Source organism: Hyalella azteca, unplaced genomic scaffold (assembly GCF_000764305.2).
Source record: "Hyalella azteca isolate HAZT.00-mixed unplaced genomic scaffold, Hazt_2.0.2 contig2133, whole genome shotgun sequence".
Taxonomy (NCBI): domain Eukaryota; kingdom Metazoa; phylum Arthropoda; class Malacostraca; order Amphipoda; family Hyalellidae; genus Hyalella; species Hyalella azteca.
Window position 1 is genome coordinate 40,082 of NW_025932419.1, and position 22,327 is coordinate 62,408.

Sequence of the window (22,327 nt, forward strand, 5' to 3'; positions counted from 1 at the left end):
GTTTCAGATTTCTTCATGATATAAACTACATTGGTCTTACTAGCTCAACCTTAAGCCACCAACTCATATGCCATCTACAATCTGGAGGACCTTATAACCACACAAAGGAGGCTCACAATGAGACTATCACCCAAGCAACACAGGAAGCCTGCACTAGCATAGTTATGCAGTGCCCTGAAGCTTTGAGACTGGCAATAGCTGAGGCCTTCATTATCAAGATTAAGTCTTCAGCTATCGCCTTGCAACCTACAGGATTATTCCAGATGCTGGAATCATTTTGGCAGTAATTTTAAGTTTAGATCTCAAACTGTATCCACATCACTCATGACTTGTACTACCATCATTTTCAAAAATTCCATTCCAAGTGTTGCAAAATCATCAATTGCTTGATGATGAATATTGTGTCTGCTAATAATCTCAGTCAAGTCATATAGCTGGAAATTAGTTGGCTGAAGCTGATCCTGTATCATCAATGCCACTAACCTCGCCACAGTACTTATGTCTCCAGCCTGGATTTGATTTGAGACGTGGTGACCCTGGAAAAGATATTTAGTAGTTGGGCCTTAAATCAGCTAGCTGCCATGCATCACATATTTGTTAATGTTGGTAAGAGGACTGGAAAGTGGGGACTGGGGTTTCAGATAGGAAGCTAAGAGCAATATTAGATCGTAGGCTAGAGAGGTGGGAAAGTTTTTGTTGGTCCATTACTGCTGTGTCACATTTCTTGTACTGTTGTTTTTGAAATTAATATCAGATATATATTGTGAGCTCCCAGGCCAAATCTGGAATATTAGGCAGATTTTTCCTAAAATTACATGTAAAAACAAGCATTTCATGGGTGACTAAAATTGTAGGTGGCAATAGGCGGTTTTTCTTATTTTTTGCTAAAGAAATAGGGTAAGGGCCATAGGTCCAGGTGAAATAGGCTTGATTCACAGGTGTTTTTGTCTGATGCACCTCTAGCTTCTGCCACATTTTTCAGTTTGGTACTTTGGTCCCTGGCAATAAATAATTATTTGTTGCTTTTGTATTGTTAATACTTCTATATTATCACTTCCTCTAAAGAAACAACAAACTGAGCCATAACAGCACAGAACTATTTTGAAAAATTTTTATTTTTAGTAGACCAAATTTCACCTGCAGTGATCATCAAAATGTGAGCATCAAAAGTCATTGATACAGCAAACAAATGCTTATGTTCCTTGTAGCTTGGATTATGTTACAAATGTTTAAATTATGACATTTGTTTGAGGCCTCTACTGTACTTTCTAAAATTTTCTACAGTATTATTATCATTGCTGTCAATGTTTTAGACTAGAAATATCAACCTCAGTGATTTAAAATTTTACTCGTGTGAGAAGATGGCATCCATTACTACCAAAGAATGCAGGGTTATGCTGCACCAACTCTCAGATGCTGCCGTCTGCAGTGGCGAACACATTGAGCCAAGCCTCTCTCAAGCATCTTCTAGTGCTGGCAAAGTAGAGGCTGAAGGTAAGCCTAATTCCAAATTTCAATTCCATGTTCCTCATCAATTTAAACATCAGAGACTAAAAAATCTGAGTTAAAGTACTAAGTTTCTTAGGAGTTTAAATACAATATATGATGAAATAGTGTGAGAATAAACCACCTTGTGAGTCACTCATTTGAGTGCTCTGAAATTTTTTGTGTAAAGCTCACATGACTCCTTAGTTTCATGAATGTTATATGTATTTACTGTTAAATGTCTTGTTCCACAGTTTGATAATAGAAGGACATAAATGTATTTATTTTCCAGCCTTGGAAATGGTCGACCCTTCTCCAGTCATCAAAGTTTCTGCTATCTCCATAAAAAAAGAGCTTGATGATGAAACTGAGGACATATCCATCAAAGAAGAGCCATTCTTGTATGGAAATGAGGTATAGGTAGATTGAGTTTATATGTCTATGAAAATTTTGTAATGAATTTCATTTGTAATTTTTGCATTTGAAATGGCAACATTGCCACCACAAATCTTCATGAAAAATTGTCAGAGTGTTATTTCTATACTTCAAATCTATTCATAATCTATGGTAGTACATGTCATGAGAGATATCAAGATTTATCAAGAGATATATCTTTTTCGTGCATTATGTCTTCCGCATTAAGGAATTATTATTTGGAATTAGGAACATGTGTCTCAATTTAGTACTGGGCAAGACGTAATGAGAAATATGGTTTAGTAATACTTGAATTATATTTGCCATTCTAAATACAAACTCACAAATTTTTACTATTATTGCCCGTAGCCAAATAAAAATGAAACATAATGACCATTATTGGCAAAATTACACATAGAACTGTCATAACTTTTCTTTCAATAATTAGTTCTTTTCTGCTTGTCAATGAATTGATGAAAATTGGGTAGAAAATTGCAAGGAATAGCTATAGAGAACAAGCCACCACATCATTGTCCTCACATGTCAATAAATATAATTTTCCACTCAAGTAATAAGACAATACAAGTACAATGCAATACAATCTATCACGTTTATGAATGCTGATTTTGATGCAACAAAAACTAATAGTGTGCAATTATTTGTTAAATGTCACTTGAGCTTATTTAGCCTATTCATTCTATAATTTTAATTAGGTGAGTGAAATGTTTTTATACATGAAGCGCCATTCATTTGAAAAGCCATTTCATAGCCAGAAATTTGTGATTCTGTTATTCAATTGCCTGTGAAAACTTGCAGATAATTTTATTCAGATTCTTATACTATATCTTTCCTCATAAACCCACTTTCCTTCATGTCCACACATAAAGTACACACATCTTCCTCGCATGTCAATATATATAATTCTCCACTCAAGTGATGACACAACACAAGTAAAATGAAATCAAGTACAATCTATCACGTTTATGAATGCCGATTTTGGTGCTACAGAAACTAAAATTATGCACTTGCTTATGAAATTGCCACTTGATCTTATTTATTCATTCTATAATTTTAAAGTGGATGAGTGAAATATTTTTATACATGAAGCATTGATTTGATAAGACATTTCATAGCCAGAAATTCATGATTCTTGCTAATTCATTTGCTTTCGATAAGTGGTAACTTGCAAAGAATTGTATTCAGTTTCTTACAGTCATAAAGTGCACACATCACTGTCAGCAACATGACATCATTCTCCACTTCTCATCAGGCTTGCCCAACTGAAAATCTCAGCCATGCACCTGCATTCTCCTCTTGTTTGCCATGCAAGACAGAAGCTCAAGTTGAGGAACATGGCAACCACCCAAGCTCATCGCAGAACATTTCTGCTCCGTTAGTGAATCAGGTATATATAGTTCCCAATTCCTTGGAATCAGCAACATTTTGTTTTATTGTTGGTATTTAGGTATAAAGTAAGCAAGTGGATAATTTCCTGTGAAGATTTGTGGAATGAATGTAATTTTGCTCTAACTAGTAATTGTGCAAATGAAATCTAATGATGCTCAATCTGCAAAAATGGATGGCAATCCTCTAAGCATGGATTCCATTCTTGAAATGGACCTCTAGTTCACACAGTGTTGGAAGTTGTGGAATATGCTTGAGCCCATTACATTAAACAGGATTTCCTCACTCTGCTGATGTTTTTGTAATCATATCTATGGAAGATTGGAAAAAGTCTACATGATGTGGAAGAGGACCTGTTCTAGATGAATTTTTTTTGTGTCCCACCAGGCAACAGTAGTTCTTTTATCTTAAAGTTGTCCATGGTCTGTTTTTGTTAACATATTGAGTGCACCCACAGCAGGTAAAGCCCTACTTCATGTGGCATTAGGCTGTTATGAATGAGGAAACAAAATCACTGTAATTATCAGTAAAATATTGAGAATTCGAGCTGTGAAATTCTGCTTCACAATATGAATATTTTTCAGCTCAGTAATTCTGACAATATTGTTTTATACTATAAAAAAAAGTGTACGGCTTTACTGCAAATGGGCTGCAACACATGAGCCAGCCCACAGCCCTATTGGAAATCAGCTTCCAAATTTGAAGGCTCATGTATCTGAAATTAATATATTTAATTTTACATGAGTAATAATTTGCATTACAGTTTCAGTTTTGTTCATGTTGAAAGTCGATATCTCAAATCTATGGCGCAGGTTGAGACCATTTAATTGCAACTCACTTATCTGCTCAGAAGAGAATTAATGCTGAAAGACTCTTGCAGGAACCAGAATAGACTGCTAAATTTAAATTCTCTCTTTTTTATATCTGTCAAAATTTATAATTTTGTTGAGACAACTGAGGGATTTTATGTAAAATCAAAGTTGAAAGTTAAGAGTTCAATGTGGCTGTTATTAATATTGTAGATTATTTTACTCTGCTTTTATCACTAGTGCCAAACTGGTGGGTCATCACTGACATCAGGAGATGCTGAAGACGTCGCTAGCATCTCTGGGGCATCTAACTCCAAGCAAGGCATGAGGCTTGGTTGTTCCCAGCGTGGATTGGTGCCTGCGGGTGCAGGCCAACTGCAGCAACAAACTCGTCAAGAACATACTGGTTCAGGACCCCACCGCTGCTCTGACTGCGAAAACACCTCTAGTTCAGGGAGTGGACTGCAGCAGAAGAATAAAGCAATGCATTTGATAAAAAACTCGATTCAGTGCCAAGCCTGTGGTTATACATGTACCACAAAGAAATTAATGCAAAAGCATATAGCCTGCAAACACTCATGCAGAAGTAAACTACAGTGTCACTTCTGTTTAAATTCGTGTGCCACAAAAGCTAAACTCAAACAACATATTCTCTTGAGGCATCCTTGGGGAAATTCACAAAAATTCGCTGGTCATAAATATGCTGATAGCTGCAAAAAAATCTTGCACAAGCGTGGCCTTTCTGAACAGGCAACAATGAAGAAGTTTGGCTGCTCTGGGTGTGATTTTGCTTGCACTACAAAAAGGAGCCTCAAAAGACATTTTATTCGCAAACATTCATTCAAAAAACCTATTCAGTGCACTGAGTGCAATTATGCTTGCACCACAAAAGGCAGAATGAAAATACATTTTCTCTGCAAACACTCAACAGAAAAGCCTATTAAGTGCTCTGATTGTGATTATGCTTGTACAAGAAAAGGGAGCTTGAAAATACATTTTATTCGCAAACATTCAACTGGAAAACCTATTCAGTGCTCTGAGTGCGATTATGCTTGCACCAGAAAAGGGGACTTGAAAATACATTTTCTTCACAAGCACTCAACAGAAAAGCCTATTAAGTGTTCCGAGTGTGATTATGCTTGCGTTACAAAAGGGAATTTGAAAATACATTTTCTCCACAAGCACTCAACAGAAAAACCTATTCAGTGCACTGAGTGTGATTATGCTTGCACCACAAAAGGGGACTTGAAAAGACATTTTCTTCACAGACACTCAACAGAAAAGCCTATTAAGTGCTCCGAGTGTGATTATGCTTGCACTGCAAAAGGAGACTTGAAAAGACATTTTCTTCACAGGCACTCAACAGAAAAGCCTATAAAGTGTTCCGAGTGTGATTTTGCTTGCGTTACAAAAGGGAATTTGAAAATACATTTCCTCAGCAAGCACTCAACAGGAAAACTTATTCAGTGCACTGAGTGTGATTATGCTTGCACCACAAAAGGGGACTTGAAAAGACATTTTCTTCACAGGCACTCAACAGAAAAGCCTATTCAGTGCACTGAGTGCGATTATGCTTGCATCACAAAAGGGGACTTGAAAATACATTTTCTTCGCAAGCACTCAACAGAAAAGCCTATTAAGTGTTCTGAGTGTGATTATGCTTGCGCTACAAAATGGAATTTGAAACAACATTTACTTTGCAAGCATTAAACAGAAAAACCTGTTCACTGCACTGAGTCTGATTATGCTTGCACATAAATGCACCACAAAAGGTACCTAGCTTGAAAATGCATTTTGACAGAAAAGCCAACTCAGTTCCTTGAGTGTGATTATGCTTGCATGCACCGAAAAAAAACTTGAAAAGACATTTTCCCGGCCAGCTCTCCTCAAAAAAAGCCTCCTAAGTGTGATGATACCTGTATCAAAAATGCTTTTTGAAAACATTATATTCTCCAGACAACTGTTGTGGAAACGTTTTGTTGAACCAAGTGTAAATATGTGTGTGGATGTACGGAGCTATACACAGGAATCAAGTGCAGAAGGCTTGATCTTTTGAGATGACAAACCGAGTTTTGCCGAGTACCCAACCCGAGGCACCCATTGCCACCAAGGAAGAGGGACTTAGCTGTTCATTGTCTCCCAAAGGCGGCTGTTGCTTTGGGCGGCATGGATATTAAGCAGAAGGCTCTTGCTTATTGAGGCCTCAGTGCCACTCCACTGGAATATTAGCGAGCATTTTCCCTGAGGCTTTCATGAGAGGCTGGTCGCCGAGCGTGCCATTGGCGCCCATGCTTCTGGGGTAACTATTTTTCAGGGATGGATTAAATGACGGGTTTCTAACAGATGTATACGCTATTGTATCGTCAAACGTGAGGATGACTTTACCAGTAAATCAATAACTAGAAAACTTTAGATGGTTCGCTGAATTCATTTGTTTGTTGTTGGCAACATCTCCCTAGTTGGGAGATTTTACTGAATAAAATTAGTTTGGGAAACCATCTAATCTCGAATTAATATTGCCGTAAGTTTAAAAAAAGGTATGCATCTTTATAGCTCTCTTATTTACAGAAAGTCTGGTTTATGAATAAGCTTGCGTTTGTCATTAATTTCAGTGCTACCCGACTGACTCATTTATTTTGGTTCCTCAAAGTTGCAACAAAACAAACAAAACTAGGTAACACTTTCAGTCTCATTGTTGAGGTGGTGTGGAACATGTTTAGTTGAACGTCTATTGGAAGTAAATGCTCTTTGTTCATAATGTTTTTTTTCCTAAAGGGAATAATTATGATGCTCTAGAGTCTAGAAGATAATGATAAAAATGAGTAGAGTCGATTAAGAAAAAAAGGTTGGATTGTTATTTCATTCGTTGATTGGAATCGAGATGTTTGTTGACATACTTGCGTGCGATTCATACTCTGTGTTTCATTAGTGCGTTAGTAGATGCATCATTGGGGGTGGTGATTGGGGTGGGTGGGTTGAGCCGTGCAAGGGGATGAGTGGTATGAATAGGTTAACTGGTATAAATGGGGTGGGTGGTTTAAATAATGTGAATTTGTTGACTGGGGCGAGTGGGTTTGTTTGCTGTGAACGGTTGATTAACAAGAGAGAATTGAGTTCAGCCCATCAGTGATGGATCAGCCCCAGGGGCAGAAGGAAGAGTTCACCCCAAGACGGCGAGCCGGCCTTCCCTTGCCGCCCGATCGGTTGCAGTCTCTGTGCACTGTTTTTAAACACAGAAAGAGACAGGCGAATATATTGGAGCATTTGATCCTGAAGCGCCTTTGCAACATGCCTCGACGATTTCACTACACGGACTTCGTAGTTTCACATTAGCATGCGTTATTTTTGTGTGCTTTTTTATTCCATTCGCGTGGGCTAAATTTTGTTTTTAGTTAATTTAATTGATTTTTTATCAAGAAGAGGCCCTTCAGGCGTAAGGCACTGCGTATGGCCCTCCAGGCCATACGCAGTGCCAAGAGTGGGGCGCGTGGAGCGGGAGCAGCCGTAGAGGGAGGACTGTGCCTGAGGATAGATGCACGTAGGGACTTGACCCCATTGGAGCGGAGGGAAGATGAGGCCTTATTCTGGGAAATGAAAGAGAAGCAGGAGGAGTCAAGACGACCGGGGTACAATGATGCCGTGTGGGTGAGTAAAAACGACGGTGGTGAACGTGGGCAAGTACCCGATCCAGGGAGACCCAATGGAGGATGGCAGGTAGACAGCGGGAGATCAGGTGAACAAAATTGTGATGCAGGCACCTGCTCTGTTACGTCTGCGCTTCTGCTGAAGTCCGCGGATGTATCTGGGGTGTTTGGACCGGTGGATTTAAAGTAATAATATTGCTGTATGTTTAATATTAAGTAGCGTATGTATGTATACTCATGGTTTATACAAGGTCCCAGAAGGTTTACTGGAATTTGAAACATTAACAACACCAGAGGCCACTGCTATAAACTAAAAAAAACTGCGTTGTAACACATCCATGCGACAACATTTCTTTTCGCTTCGAGTCACCGACATGTGGAACAGCCTCCCTGATAGCATCGTTGACGCTCCGAGTATGAAAGCCTTCACGAACAGACCAGACGAAGCTATGCAGGAGCATATGTTCAGTCTTAAAATGCCTAGCAAATTACGGACCAGGCAATAAGTCCAGCAACTATCTCAATTAATCGTCAGTTATGGAAAGATCGGGTTCCAAAGGCCGGATCCCTTGTGAATCAAGTCACGAAAAGTACAAGAATCGGCAACTGGCCATGGGCCTATTTCTTCAGTGCCGACATTTCTATTCTATTCCATGCGTTAGTACACAAATGCTGACAGTTTGTTAAACAAGCGATCGGAGTTGGAGGCACTAATTCAACTGCGCAGACCGAGCACGATTGGAATAACCGAGGTTAAACCAAAAAACTCCAGGTTCGAGGTCCAAGAGTGTGAGATTTCAATTCAGGGAAACGAAGTCTTCCAGAACTTGGGAGGTGAGGAAGGGGAGTCTGCTTGTGTGTCAGGAGCGAGCCGCGTTCGTAGAGATTTGCCGAGCGCCTTTGAAGAGTTCGTGTGGGTTGATTGTCAGCTGCCGGGTGATGAAGTTCTTTGCGTAGGTGTTGTTTACAGGAGTCCCAGAAGCACGGAGTCCAACAGTCAAAACTTGAACCTTCTGCTGCGTGCTGTATCTGAATCCAAACCGCATCATTTGCTGTTAATGGGTGATTTCAAGTATCCTGAGATAGACTGGAACAACGAGATTTGTAAGCATGGCGTTGGCCATCCAGCAAGAACTTTCCTCTGCGCAACACAAGAAGCATTCTTAATATAGCACCAGAAAGAAGCTACCAGACTCAGGGTTGGCCAGCGACCAACACTAAACGATCTGATTCTGACAAATAGACCAGACTTGGTGATTGAAATAACCACTACGTCGGCACTTGGGAAGAGTGATCATGCTGTGCTGGTCATTGAGGTGGCTTGCGGCTTTCGGATGCCTCTGGAAAGGAAACGTTACAATTTCGCGAAGACAGACTACGAGGGAATGAGAGGGGCGCTAGGTGATGTGGACTGGGAGGGTGAGATGGGAGGATTGGACGCGAACCAGGCATGTAAAATCTTCACAGACCACCTACACAGAAGTATGGTCAAGTTTGTTCCTATTTCGAGATGAATTGGAGCACCTAGAAAAAAGTGGCTCGACGAGGACACTCTGACTTCAGCCAGAAAAAACATAAGCTATATCGGAGTTGGTAGCAGAGCGGGGCGGGTGAAGACTACGAAGCATGCAAGAAGGCTAAAAATCAAGCAGCTAGATTATTCCGCGTAGCGATCAAGAGGATGCTCGAAGCAACAGTAGCTGCTCAGGCTAAAAGTAACCCCACATCCTTTTGATTATACGTGAGAGCTAATATAATACGTTTAAAAATTACTTTTTAAAGACAACACTTCCAAAGAATCCAGTGTCTCCAATCTTACAGATGAACAATGAATTTCTCATTTAATTTTCGAATATTAAAAAAATTAATTTTTCAATTTTTTTATTATATACTTTTTTTGATATATAATTTTTTTCAAAATTATTTATTCTGTTAATTGATTCATTCATTGCCTCTGACTTCACACAAGTGCGCAAAATTTCAGATCAATTAGACAGTTAAAAGTGTGTCAAATATCAGTTATAAGATTTGTAGCTGACAAAATTATTTTTTCAATTTTTTAATATTGAAAAAAAATTAATTTTTAAAATCATTTATTTTGACATTTGATTCATGCATTGTCTCCAACTTTACACAAGTGTGCAAAATTTCAGATCGATAGGATAAGTTGAAGTGTGTTAAATTTTGATTACAAGATTTGTAGCAGACAAACAACAAGAAGTGAAGTTAAAGAGAAGTGTTGTAAAAAGAAGTCTAAATCAGGAGTTTCCCACTTGAGACGGAAAGATGGGTCGAATACCGTGTCTGAAGAAGAGAAACCAAATGTCATAAACAAATTATTCCAGAGCGTTTTTACTGATGAAGAGGGAGGCGAATTACCGGAGATGCGCGTCTATCACTGAGAGGAAGAGCTGTCGGACTTTAAGATTCCGGGAGAGTAAGTGAGGAAGAGTCTCAAAAGCCTGTAAAATTACAAAGCCTCAGGCCCGGATGGGTTGAGCCCCCGCATGTTGGCAGAAATCGCCCGGCCTGTTGCCATTATCTTCAGAAAATCCCTGGAGTCGAACACTGCTCCAGACGCCTGGAGAAAATAAAGGGGAACCCCAGTTTTCAAGAAAGGGAGTCGCCTTCAGGCTAGCAATTATTGGCCAGTTAGCCTGGCATGTGTCCTCTGTAAATTTATGGAAGCCCTCGTGAAAGAACGGATCATGGCACATGTACACCGAAACAACATCGTCAGCAAAAAACAGCATGACTTCACTAGAGGGCGTTCGTGCGTCACACAGCTGCTCGAGACGCTGGATGTATGGACAGAGGTCTTGGACGATGGGGGCTCTATAGATGCCATCTACATGTATAGCGGTTTCAGCGTTTATTAGGCCGGAGGCCTGTCGTCGATTCTCAACATTGCAGAACATCCACAGCTTGTTGCGGGCTTCAACTCGCAACTCACTGCTTCAATTTTGCTTTGCTTAACCGCCCGGCCTCCTCGACGATTTTGACCAGACACTGGCGCACAGAGCTGGGTTCGAACCCGCGCCTCTCTGCGCCAATCTGGGTACTCTTAGCTTTAACCACTGGGCCACCCTACCCCTTGGACTACATGAAAGCATTAGACAGCGTTACACATTGACGCTTGGTGGCAAAGATTTAAGCCCACGTCGTTAAAGAGAGAGTGCTGGAATGGGTTGAGGATTTCCTGAAATACCGGAAGCAATGTGTAATTGTCGACGGCTTAGAGTCGAGTTAAGCTGATGTGGTGAGCGGGATCCCTCAGAGGAGTGTCCATATGCTTCGTTCTGTAAATCAACGACCTGCCCCGGCATGGCCGGAGCTGAGTGAAGCCCTTTGCGGAGTCTCCATTAAGCCGTGGTCGAGAGCGGACGCTCGTGCTCGTGGTCCCAAATTTCTAAATTTTTAACTTTTTACTGTGCCGTTTTCGGAACTCTTTTCGCATTTTTTTTATGATCCGTGCCAGAGAATAACCGAATTTCAGTTCAGTTCAGTGAAGTCAGTAAAAAGAGAGTGCAAATTGAATGAACAAGCCAAACAAGTGAAAGTGCTTTCATTTTTAAATAACGCGGACTTGTAGAGTCAGTGAGGGTTGCCGCGAGGGTAACGCCCACGCCCTGGCCCACGCGGGACAATAAGCCTTTGTTCTCGCGCCTACCTCTTCCTAGCCGAGCTCTTCCCTTGAACACCTAAGCCGCTGAGATCGCCGCTCTCTGAAAGCCGCTTGCTCTCAAGTCTGTAACAATTTTGAGCAATCAAACAATTTGTACAATTTTTACTCAACTTGATTTCGGTTATTTAACTTGTGTTTATCTAGCTCTTGCATTTCAAGATGGCTGGTCAGAGAGGAAAAAGATTAATTGAGAAGGCTTCCAGTCCTGTTAAACCGAATGCGAAGATCAAATCGCAAAATGAGCGAGAGGAAATTTGTAAATTTTGCAAGCTGGTTTCGATTAACGTCAATGACGCTACAGTGGCCTGTGATCGTTGCCGGGATATCGTCTGCAACATTTGTGCAAAGTTGAGCAAGACAGACTGCGCGGTTATTCGTAAAAACAAGTCAGTACACTGGTATTGCCAGGACTGCCAACAACCTGCACTTAGCGCTGTAAAAAGCGAAAAAAATGTGGAAGAGAAGTGCTCTTCTATGTTTTCTGTCTTTAAGGCCGAAATGGAAGAAACCATCAAACAGGAGTTGAGAAAGAGTGCCAAAATGGAAGAGAACCACAAGAAAGAACTGAGCTTGTTGCGTAGCGAATTACTCTCGTTACGAAACGAGCTGGTGGAAATGAAAGCTAATCTGCACACAACAGAAAATAAAGGACCAGGCAATAAGTCTAGCAGCTATCTCAATCAATCGTCAGCTATGGAAAGATCGGGTTCCAAAGGCCGGATCCCTTGTGAATCAAGTCACGAAAAGTTCAAGAATCGGCAACAGGCCATGGGCCTATTTCTTCAGCGCCGACACTTCTATTCTATTCTATTCTATACCAAGGCACGCAGTGACGACGCAGTTGCCTTAAAACCTTCATAGTGACCTGGACCGTCTGCACAAGTGGTCGACAGCTTCCACCCCAAAAAATGCTGCGTCCAGCATCTGGGAAATCAAAGCACCTTATATAAAATGAAGGGAAGGGATGCTCTGGGTAATGAGTTTGTAACGCCGCTGAAGGAGAGTGAATCGGAGAGACTTGGGAGTGCTGGTTGATAGAAACCTAAAATTCAATTTTCATGTAGCACTAATAGCTGAGAAGGCAAACATGATTTTGGGCGTTGTCAAGCGCACTTTCGATTTTCTTGCGCCGGAAACATTCGTTCAGCTCTTCAAGTCTCTTGTTCGGCTAGTTCTGGAATACAGACACTCTGTATGGCAACAGCGACACAAGACCTTCTGCGCCGACCAGGAAGGTGTCCAGAGAAGAGGTGTCGAGAGAAGAGAAAATCTCAAAGACAAGCCTTGCCAGGAGCTAGGCAGACTTTGGGCCTGCCTAGCTGGGAGCGCCGCAGACTGAGAGGGGATATGATCGATGTCTTCAAGTATGTTCATAGCCTACGATGCTGACCGACCGAAGCTGCATCGTCACAGCGGAAGGGATATACGAGGTAACAGCCTGAAGCTCGCCGAAGAACGCAGCAGAAGAAAGGTAAGATCAAGCTTATTATTCTCTGTGTCAGTATGGAACGGCTTTCCGGACAGTGTCGTAGCTGCTCCCTCTGAGCGCTTTCAAGAGCAGGCTTGACAATCACAGAGTTGACCGACCGGGCCTCTTCGATTCTGAGCGCTACCATTTGCCTTCCAGTTTTACTGCCGCCCGGAGGGGCATCGTCTGCACGTGTAACCTAATGAGGGCGGCTATGCTGGGGTTAATTGGCTCGAGTGCCTACTACACCGACACAATCACGTAATAAGATATGGATAATTAGGTCGATGGAGAGTACACAAGGAAAATTTACACACAGCAAATTTTAAAGCAAAACATTACAAAAAGCGATAACAGGCCAAAATTTACATAAATTTTAATGCCTACGTAACTCAATTATACTGATTTATTGAGTCTGATTTGATCCGCGAAAATTTCCGGCATCGCGTACGCACAGCTCTTAGAAAGCTTTGTTGTGGTCCTTGTTGAGGAGAGTCAGCTGTGTTCATGATTTTCATCGAGTAACATCTAGTGTGTTTCGTCCGTGACTGCGTGACTGAGTAAAGTTAACTTACAAATGATCTTTTATAAATATCCTATAACTTGGATTATACTTCTATATATCTATACTACCGATTACCACGGGTATATAAGCGAAGGTTTCGTCCAGACTGAAGAACCTGGGGGTTACCTGGCAGGCTGGCTGACTTTCTTGCCCTTCTTCCCTGAGACTCTTAGTGAGCCCAGTCCTCTCTTCTTCTGAGTCTAAGTGTTCTTTTTATGAGATTATAAAGAAAAGAGGCAGTAGCTGGGAGGAGGTCTGTGAGCCAGCCTTGGTTCAAATTTAATAAGTTACAAACCCAGCATTGTGTCTCAGTATCACAATTTTCTTAAGGATATAATATTTTTCATGAGACTTTGGCTTTACCATTATGTAAGCTTGTTACTTTTTGTTATGTTTATTTTTTATATATCTAATGTATAGTGTTTACTTTGTCCCTGTATAGGTTCAATATGTTAGAATTCTCACATAGTTTTGTCATTTGTGGTTTGAATATAATTATGTAAACATTGTATTTTCTATCAGTATCAAAATTATTTTGACTTTGTTTTGCATTAAATATTTGCTATTTAAGCTTTTTATCAGCCTTCAGTCTGGAATTCTAAGAATGGAAGTTCACTTATAAAAAAGCTTTCCGCCAAACTTCCAAAGACCCAAGCCACTGTGCAGAGAGTGAATGAAAATTGCAAGATCTTTGGCGCAGGGTGGAATTCTAGAAATGGAGGTTCACTTATAAAAAAGCTTTCCACCCAAGGTGGAATGCTTTCCTTAGATACAGTCAACAGTGCTCTGCCAGTGCCAGGTGACTGACTAATGACTATAAAAGATAAGGAGGATCAAAAGTGGACAAACTGTTTCAATTGTATAGTACCTCAGATTTGTTATAAAATTGTTTGAATGTCTCTTGTTTGATAGATATTCTCTATTTTTCTTTTATTTAATGGATTTCTTGAAATTTTTCCAGGCTTTTTGTTTGTAATGATCAAGTATAAGTTAAGTATTTTGTTAACCAGTACTGTAGTACATATACCATATTTGGGGGCGGGGCTTATGGGCACAACCAATCACAGCTGGAAAGCATCCCAATCAACCAATCACAGCTTGAAAGCCTCCCCAGCAACCAATCACAGCTAGAAAGCAGATACCTAACATTACAACTCCATTAACCAATCACAGCTGGAAAGCTGGGAGGGGCTAAAATCACAATCCCATAAACCATTTACAGTTGAAAAGTGATAGGATATGTATAATGTATATAATAAAATGGACTGGAAGTGGAAAGTTCCTGGACTTTCCAACCTTTCAGGTCCTGCTTTCCAATATGCTATGTGTACTGATTAATTTAATATCTCTCTAGAATTCCACACTGCTTTGGCGATGCTTCAGTAGCAAAATTTACACCTTCAGAAGATCTTGCCGACACATTTAGATTGTAATTCTTACATTTAATATATTTCTCAGTCTTCGGCCAACTATTTAAAAAAAGTAAGGTTTCTGGTACGTTGGATGGATCAGGATGCAGTAAAGTTTGTCCGGAAATCGGTTGCAATGAGTTCCCACCCAAAATAATGTAAACAAAATGTAGTTGCGGTCACATTAGAGCGATCAGACTGCAATAACTGCATCATCACACATAATCAGTTGACACTTGCTGTACAATCGGGCTGTTTTTAGGGTAAAATTAGTTATTTTAGGTAACACGTGCATGCAACCTTGTAAATAAGTTTGTGGCTTATAAATAAGTAGTTTTTCTTTACTCAGCATAAATGGCTTTTCATTAAAAATTACCCAGCGATGCATTTTGAAAATGTTCGGTGACACTTTGGGCTTAAAAACCCATATATTGGCGACGCTGCTTCCATCTTCTGCACCCTGGGACCCAAGGTGGTCTGGTGGAAAGCTTTCCTTACATTAGTTACATAGTGCTCTGCCAGATGACTGACTATAAATGGAAATAAGGATCAAATATGGGCAATTACCAGGGCAAACTGTTTCAACTGTATAGTACCTCAGTTTTGTCATAGACTTGTTTGGATAACTCTTGTCAAGTATGGAATTTTAAGAAGTGCTTGGGCATTTAGCCCCCAACACTTGGTAATACTTTACATTAAGTGCATCCAAAAAAGGTTGTTTTTTTAATTATATGTTTTTTGGAGTGTAGATTAAGAAGCTGAAATCTGTTTTTGGCGGTCGGCATTGGAAATTTTTAATGGAACCTGTTCCTAAATGGACCTAACCTGCGAGGTTTTCATTGATTGGCTAGGTTTCTCAGGCCGCCGGACGGACTCCAAACATAGAAAAAACCTAGCCGATCAACGAAAACCTCGCAGGTTAGGTCCAGTTAGGAACAGGTTTCATTAAAAATTTCCTATGCTGACCGCCAAAAACGGATTTCAGATTCTTAATCTACACCCCAAAAACATATAATTAAAAAAACACCCTTCTTTGGATGCACTTAATCTAAAGTAATACCCAGCACTTCAGCAGGCAGACCATAATTGCATAATTCTCCAACCTTGAGGGCAAGGAAGGGTGTGCAATTCAAGGACCCTAGAGGGAAGGTGGTATTAGTGCTGCAAGTGCCAGGTTTAGAGACCTAGATATAGGTTTTTTTGCTTGCCGGAGTGGCAGAGTCCCACTAGGTTTCTACGTTTTTCATTAGGAAACATTTTAATCTATAGATGTTTTTTTAGAATGGTCCACTGAAAGCATAAATATATCAATAATTATTGTCAAGAAAGGGAGAACTGCTAGGAGACTTATGCGATGGAGCCATTTACAGGAGATATGAAATTAGATTACTGGATGCAAGACATGCTGAATTGCTGATAAAGCTGTTGTTTATGAGGGTAATGAGGAGGAATGATAATTGTAATATGTTGAATGACTGTTCAAAAAAATTGAAAGTATGTTAAATTGTACTTTATTTCCATCCCTATATATCCATATTCATTCATATGTGAACAACAAGGATTTATTACTATAAATTACATGTTAGTAGAAATCTAGGTTTTTTATTCGATTATAGATTTTTGTAAAGTATAATCTAGGTTTTTCAAAAAATAGTTGCTGGCACTGGCAGCAGTGGCTGGTAGTGGTATTCTTGTAAGTGGTAACTTGGGAAATAGTTGGTTACCTACCGTTTTGCTTAAAGGTAGCGCCGCTTAAATGTAGCGGCGCTACATTTAAGCAATTGTAGTGGTAGCGGTAGGTAGCGCCCATAGTGACAAAGGAGAACGTCTTTTTATTTAGGGGTCAACAAAAGTTTTCTGAACGAGAATTAAGCCTATGCTCTTTCGCAAAAATTTTGGAATGCTAATTTTAAATGGCAATTGTGCAACATCATTAAATAAAATAGATAATCTTATCACATTCAACATTTTGTCAGACCCAGAACGATTCTGATTACTGACGTTCGGAGGGCTGATGCACATCAACTAATCTTCATCGAATGCAGCTTGAGAGAGTTTTACCTACATTCTCACCTGGCCAGAGCAGGATGTGCACTGAGACTGAAGTGCTTACACCCATGCACACACCATAAGCAGAGCTGCAGCTAGCCCTGTGGACAAGACATGCTGCGCATGTACACGTTCGCTCGCTCTAGCTTTGAACTTCAAGTTTGAAGGCTTTAGAATCAGTTAATTTTGAACGTTTCTGAACAAGATTTACGACCTGCTTCTCTAAACAACAGAAAAATAACACTATTTCCCGCTCCAAGAACCAATGGAAAAAATTATCTGATAGAAAATTTCTTACCCTTTACGATGAGCTAAGAATTTTGTTGTTTTTCATAACTGTTATTGACAATTTTACGAAAACTTCAACATTCTTAGGTGAAAATTGTTTGCCTCTTGAGGCCTGAGCGAGCTCATTTTGTAATCTCTTGCAGCGTGGAGCTTCCGCATGACTGCGTAGAGACGCAAACAGCTTTAAAAAATGTCATCAGAATTTTATTCACGGATTAATTTGAACGCTATGTACATTGATTCAGCACAGAAACATACTCCAAGAATAGCTTAGGTATTCATTTAAGCATTATCTATAATATTCTCTACCCAAAAATATGCCGTCAAGCAAATTCATTTTTGCAGCATATTATATGATAACGATTATGGGTTAACAGATTCATTACACACTGTCATCATAATTATCATATATTTACCATAATTTTTTATGCACAATTCTCATCATTTCTTTGTTCACAAATGCTCAATTTTTATCATATTCGCTCATCCTCCATTGTTCACACGTTCTGCAGTGCCCCTAATTAACACATTCCCCATTATGCCTTCAATCGAATATTCTCTCTCATTCCTTTACCCGCATATTCTCTGTTATGCCTTTAATCAAATATTCTCTGTTATTCCTTTACCCACATATTCTCTGTTATACCTTTAATCACATATTCTTTTGGTCTTTTCATAAATATTTTGCACTTATTCCTGTTGATTTCATTACCATACTATATCTGGCTGCCTATTACCATCAAACGGGGTAAAAAGGGACGGGCGGGGTAAATAGGGACGCACGTCCCACATTTCATAGATATGTTGTAGCAGCTAAACTAATCAAAATATTGTAAAACTAAAAATAGTTGCATAAACATCAACATTATATAAAGCTAGTCAAGAAATCAAACATTTACTATCTCTAAAAAATCGCTTAAAAAAGTATGAAAAGTGCGATTTTAGAAAAGTACCTCTGCTAAGGTCTGGAGCAAAAAAAAATATTTGCCGTATTAAAAAATTTTACTTACATGAAAGTTTCACCCAGGTGTCGGCTTGAAAACGTAATTGACAGAATTTGCCTATCTATCTCGTTCCAAAAAAATGGCAGCCATTTCTGCGCAATGGGGTAAAAAGGGACATGTCAGCGGCCAATTCACTTGACCTGATAGAGATTGAGGACGAGTCAACATCTGATAGACACGTGATAGATCACGCGATCAAGACCGCAGTAGTGGGCGGAAGCGAACATTATAAAAGGGCTAGCAACCTTAAGCAAAGCCCCCAGTAGCTGATAAGCACTCCGCGATGTAGCGTGTAGCTTGAGTTCTCCGACCTTACGGTCGATGCCGTAGCTCATAACTCTGTATCGCAACTCTGTATAACCACCCCGTATACAAGATACGTTATCTGGACTTATGTGTCTTACTTATCCCTCACTACCTTAGTCAACGAAGAACCCGATCCTCAGGTAGAGCTTATATAATGAGTTTAATGTCTTGAGCGCAACCTCGGACAGACACCCCCCAGGGTAATTAGGGACACCCTTAAAAATGCATTTACAGTAGAACCTCAGTTAGCAAAGGCTCCAGTTAACAATAAAAATTATTAACAACAAAGAATTTTGATTACTACCTCGCTTGGCGAAAAAAAATTCACATATCAAAAAATTAGTGCACCATCGGTCGTCACAAAATTGTACATAGAATGCTATATATGGAATTGTGCAAAGGCATCATAGAATGAAAAGTAATTGACCTAAACTATGATTTATTTCTTCAAAACATATGATGGTTGTCAATGAAACATTATTTTCTGTTTCAGGTATGTTTTTCACAATCTTTTTTGTTATAGTGAAATCACTAGACTCGATTAAAAAAGCAGGTCATATTAATTTAAATTCAAATGAATGGCGTTAATTTGGCAGTCCCATTCATTCGTTCATAAGAATACGGTGGATACTCCATAATCAAAGAAAAATTACACCAGTGGTTGCTTGCATGCACATGAGGGCCTTGGAGAAAGTTTTTATGTGTTGAGAACATGTAACGTCATTTGAGAACATATTAAAAATAAAAGGCAATACAAAAGTTTCAGTTATAGTCCACCCTCAACCAGCCTTGTATAGCTGACTGGAAGGCAGGTAGCGATGTTGCTGCCACGATGTCGGCACTCAGGGAGTTCCATATTCTGATGGCCGAGGTGGACATAGGTGGATGTTGGTTCTGCTGCGTGGGACCTGCAACTTCTGTTGGTGCCCCTTGTTTACGTGTGACTGGTTGGCACAATCCTGAAGGAGGTTGGACAGCGACTAGGCAATGCAGCATTTTGTACAGCGTGCATGCTTTGTCTGCCGTTCTCCTTAGATGAAGCTTTTCCAGCTCAAGTCTGGCTACTATCTCAGTGGCACTGGATGTGGGGCTAAAGTCTCCCAGCATTCTGCGGGCAGCTCTGCATTGTACCATCTCAGGGGAAGTTTTCCTTTAGTTAATTACAAAATGGGAAAATTAGGGTTGTTGTTCTAGTATTCATTGTAATGGAAATGGAATGGATTGATATAATTATATTAAATTAGTTAAAATTGTGTTCATCTTTTTGTGTCTACAATAATATTGCAATGTCAGGGTCAGAGCAGACGCTCCCTCACGTTTAGTCGGCGGTATTGGTTTACAGCTTGGACACTTTTTGAAATTAATTCTTTAAGGCTTTTCAGAGCAGGCCTACCATGCATAATAAAAGCGGTCTTGATAAAATTTAAAACAAATCTTTTTATCAACAAAAGGCTTATGTGCAAGTGTTGTTAGAATTTTTTTGTCCACTTTGATTTGAACTAGCGCACTATGTGCTAATTTCTAGCAGGTTTTTCACGCATAACTTCATGGCAAATTTGGTTTGGTTTTTCACGGCAAATCTAAACCAAACCTGGGCACATTAAGGGAGAAGTTGCTCAGTAACAATACGCTCCTGCGAGCAATGTCAGAATTTTTTTTGCTGCTTAATTCCTACATATCGCCCTAAAGGCCATGTTCATGCACCCTTTACACGCACATCTAACATAGTGTTCTAAACCAGTGTTTAGACTGGAAAACTAGCTGAGAAAAACCATTAAAGAAATTCATTCTAAAAATTCAACCCTAACGTGTTCATGAAGTGTTTGGTTTTGGAAGATAATCTCACATACACACTGAAAGGATTTCATAATGTATGGTCTAGATCAAGTTCTGCAAGTATCAATTAAATGACGTTTGATCAATGGGAGTTGCACATTCATCTCATACAAATTTACAGCCAGACTTGCGGCCTGTGTCTATATTTAGTAAGCATGGAATATCTGATGAAACTTGGTACACATATTCATTAGGACCTAATGGTGATGTTTAGCTCCTGACAATTTTCCAGATTTTGCCTTTGTTTGCGAGTTTTTTCAGTCTCGTTTCTGATTTAAACAGCAATAGGTTCTTAAATTTGCAGTGAGCACAAATTTCTTCTAAAATACTGAACAGATTTGAACAAAACTTCGTATATGAATACCTAACCTCCTAACGGTGATGTTTAGCTTGTGACAGTTTTTTTATTCTGCCTTTGTTTGCGAGTTATACAGCTTTACGTATATGGCACATGGCCAATGCAAGTTGAAAATTGGCCTGAGAAATGCCAGTGATTTCTCGATATATCCGTATAACTTGCAAATGAAGGTGAAATCGAAAAATTTTTCACAAGCTAAACATCACCATTGGGAGGTCAAATTTCTATAGTCAAATCTGTACAGTAGTTTAGAGGAAATGTCATGCTCACTGCAAATTTTGGCATGTGTTGTCAGATAACTTATGAATGAAGGTGAAATTCAAAATATTTCCACAAGCTAAACATGCCCGTTAGGTCCGAATGAATATGTGTACCAATTTCATCAAGCTACATTCATTGCTTTGGAAGATATTCCATGCTCACTGAATTTCGACACTGGCCGCAAGTCCGGCCATAAATTTGTCCCAGACGTGTTGCACAGAGCTCTTTGAAGTTAGAATGCAGCTGACAACCATATAGAAGTTATACATATTTTACAGTGCGAGTTTACAACATTATTTCTTATAATATAAAATCACTATTTTTTTTCTTTTTTTAAAACATAATATTGAGTTGGAGCTGCTGGGTAAATGAGATTCACTTCTGAAATGGCTTGACCGAAAATTTGACCACAATCGCAAAAGAATTGAATTAGTGAGACAAATAGGGAAAAATTTCATGATTAGAAGCCTATCTTTTTGTTATAAATAACCAATAAATGTGCAATGCTGTCTTTCAAAAATATTTATTTGACATATTTTTTTATTCAAGCAACTGAATCGAAGTCCGTAAATTAGTGTTGATGTGAGCTAAGCAGTGCGGACAGCAGTGCGAGCTAAGTGATTGTAGTGAACCAATGTGTTTACATTACGCTTTTTGGTATGTGACAATAGATTTTTTAAATAAAAGGGTAAAGATTGAAAAAATGAAGTTATGAACTGTTATTTGTGAACAACAAACTATTATATTAGGCCCCAGGAAATTAAAAGAAAAATATGAATGTACAATTTATTTTGTGAAGGGGTCTAAACATAAGCTAGGGAAAAAATTAGATTGTCACCCTGGTAGCGCCCGCTACATTTATAGATAAAGCCTTTAGATTTTACCTAATTGCATTAAATATTATTTAAAAACCAGCATGATACATACATAATATAAATAACAGAATAAAACTGTATGAAAGATTTTGGTGTAATGTTGTCAACCTCAGCCTGTTACTCGTGTCAACATGTTAGTTGTTACCAGAGGTGGGCAGTAGCGTGCTACATGTAGTGGCCGTTACTAGCGGCCACTACATTTTCAGTAGCGGTATTGGCCGCTACATTTTCATTAGCGGAAGCGGTAGCGGTAGTGGCCACTACATTTCAAAGTAGCGCTGCCCAGCTCTGCTTGTACAATGAAATGGGAATGATCACGAATAAATATTACTTACTAAGTTACTATGCTCTGCAAATGAAGACTAGTTTACTCAGTAATCCACTCGAGAAACTGGAGACTGGAGAAAGATCAGCAGTTTACCTCTCTATCGCCGTACTGTCAAACGGGGTAAAAAGGGACGATTTTG

General features: G+C 39.5%; 1 protein-coding gene across 1 annotated transcript; it reads left to right on the forward strand.

Annotated features, from left to right (window-relative positions):
- Positions 1-1,106: 1,106 nt before the first annotated feature.
- LOC108681990 (zinc finger protein 26-like) lies at positions 1,107-12,780 on the forward strand. The gene is made up of 7 exons (XM_047885357.1): positions 1,107-1,494; positions 1,778-1,899; positions 3,170-3,304; positions 4,353-5,152; positions 7,544-7,757; positions 8,563-8,860; positions 12,614-12,780. The coding sequence occupies exons 1-7, from the start codon at positions 1,362-1,364 to the stop codon at positions 12,778-12,780; spliced, it is 1,869 nt and encodes a 622-aa protein (XP_047741313.1). The 5' UTR covers positions 1,107-1,361.
- The last annotated feature ends 9,547 nt before the right edge of the window (positions 12,781-22,327 follow it).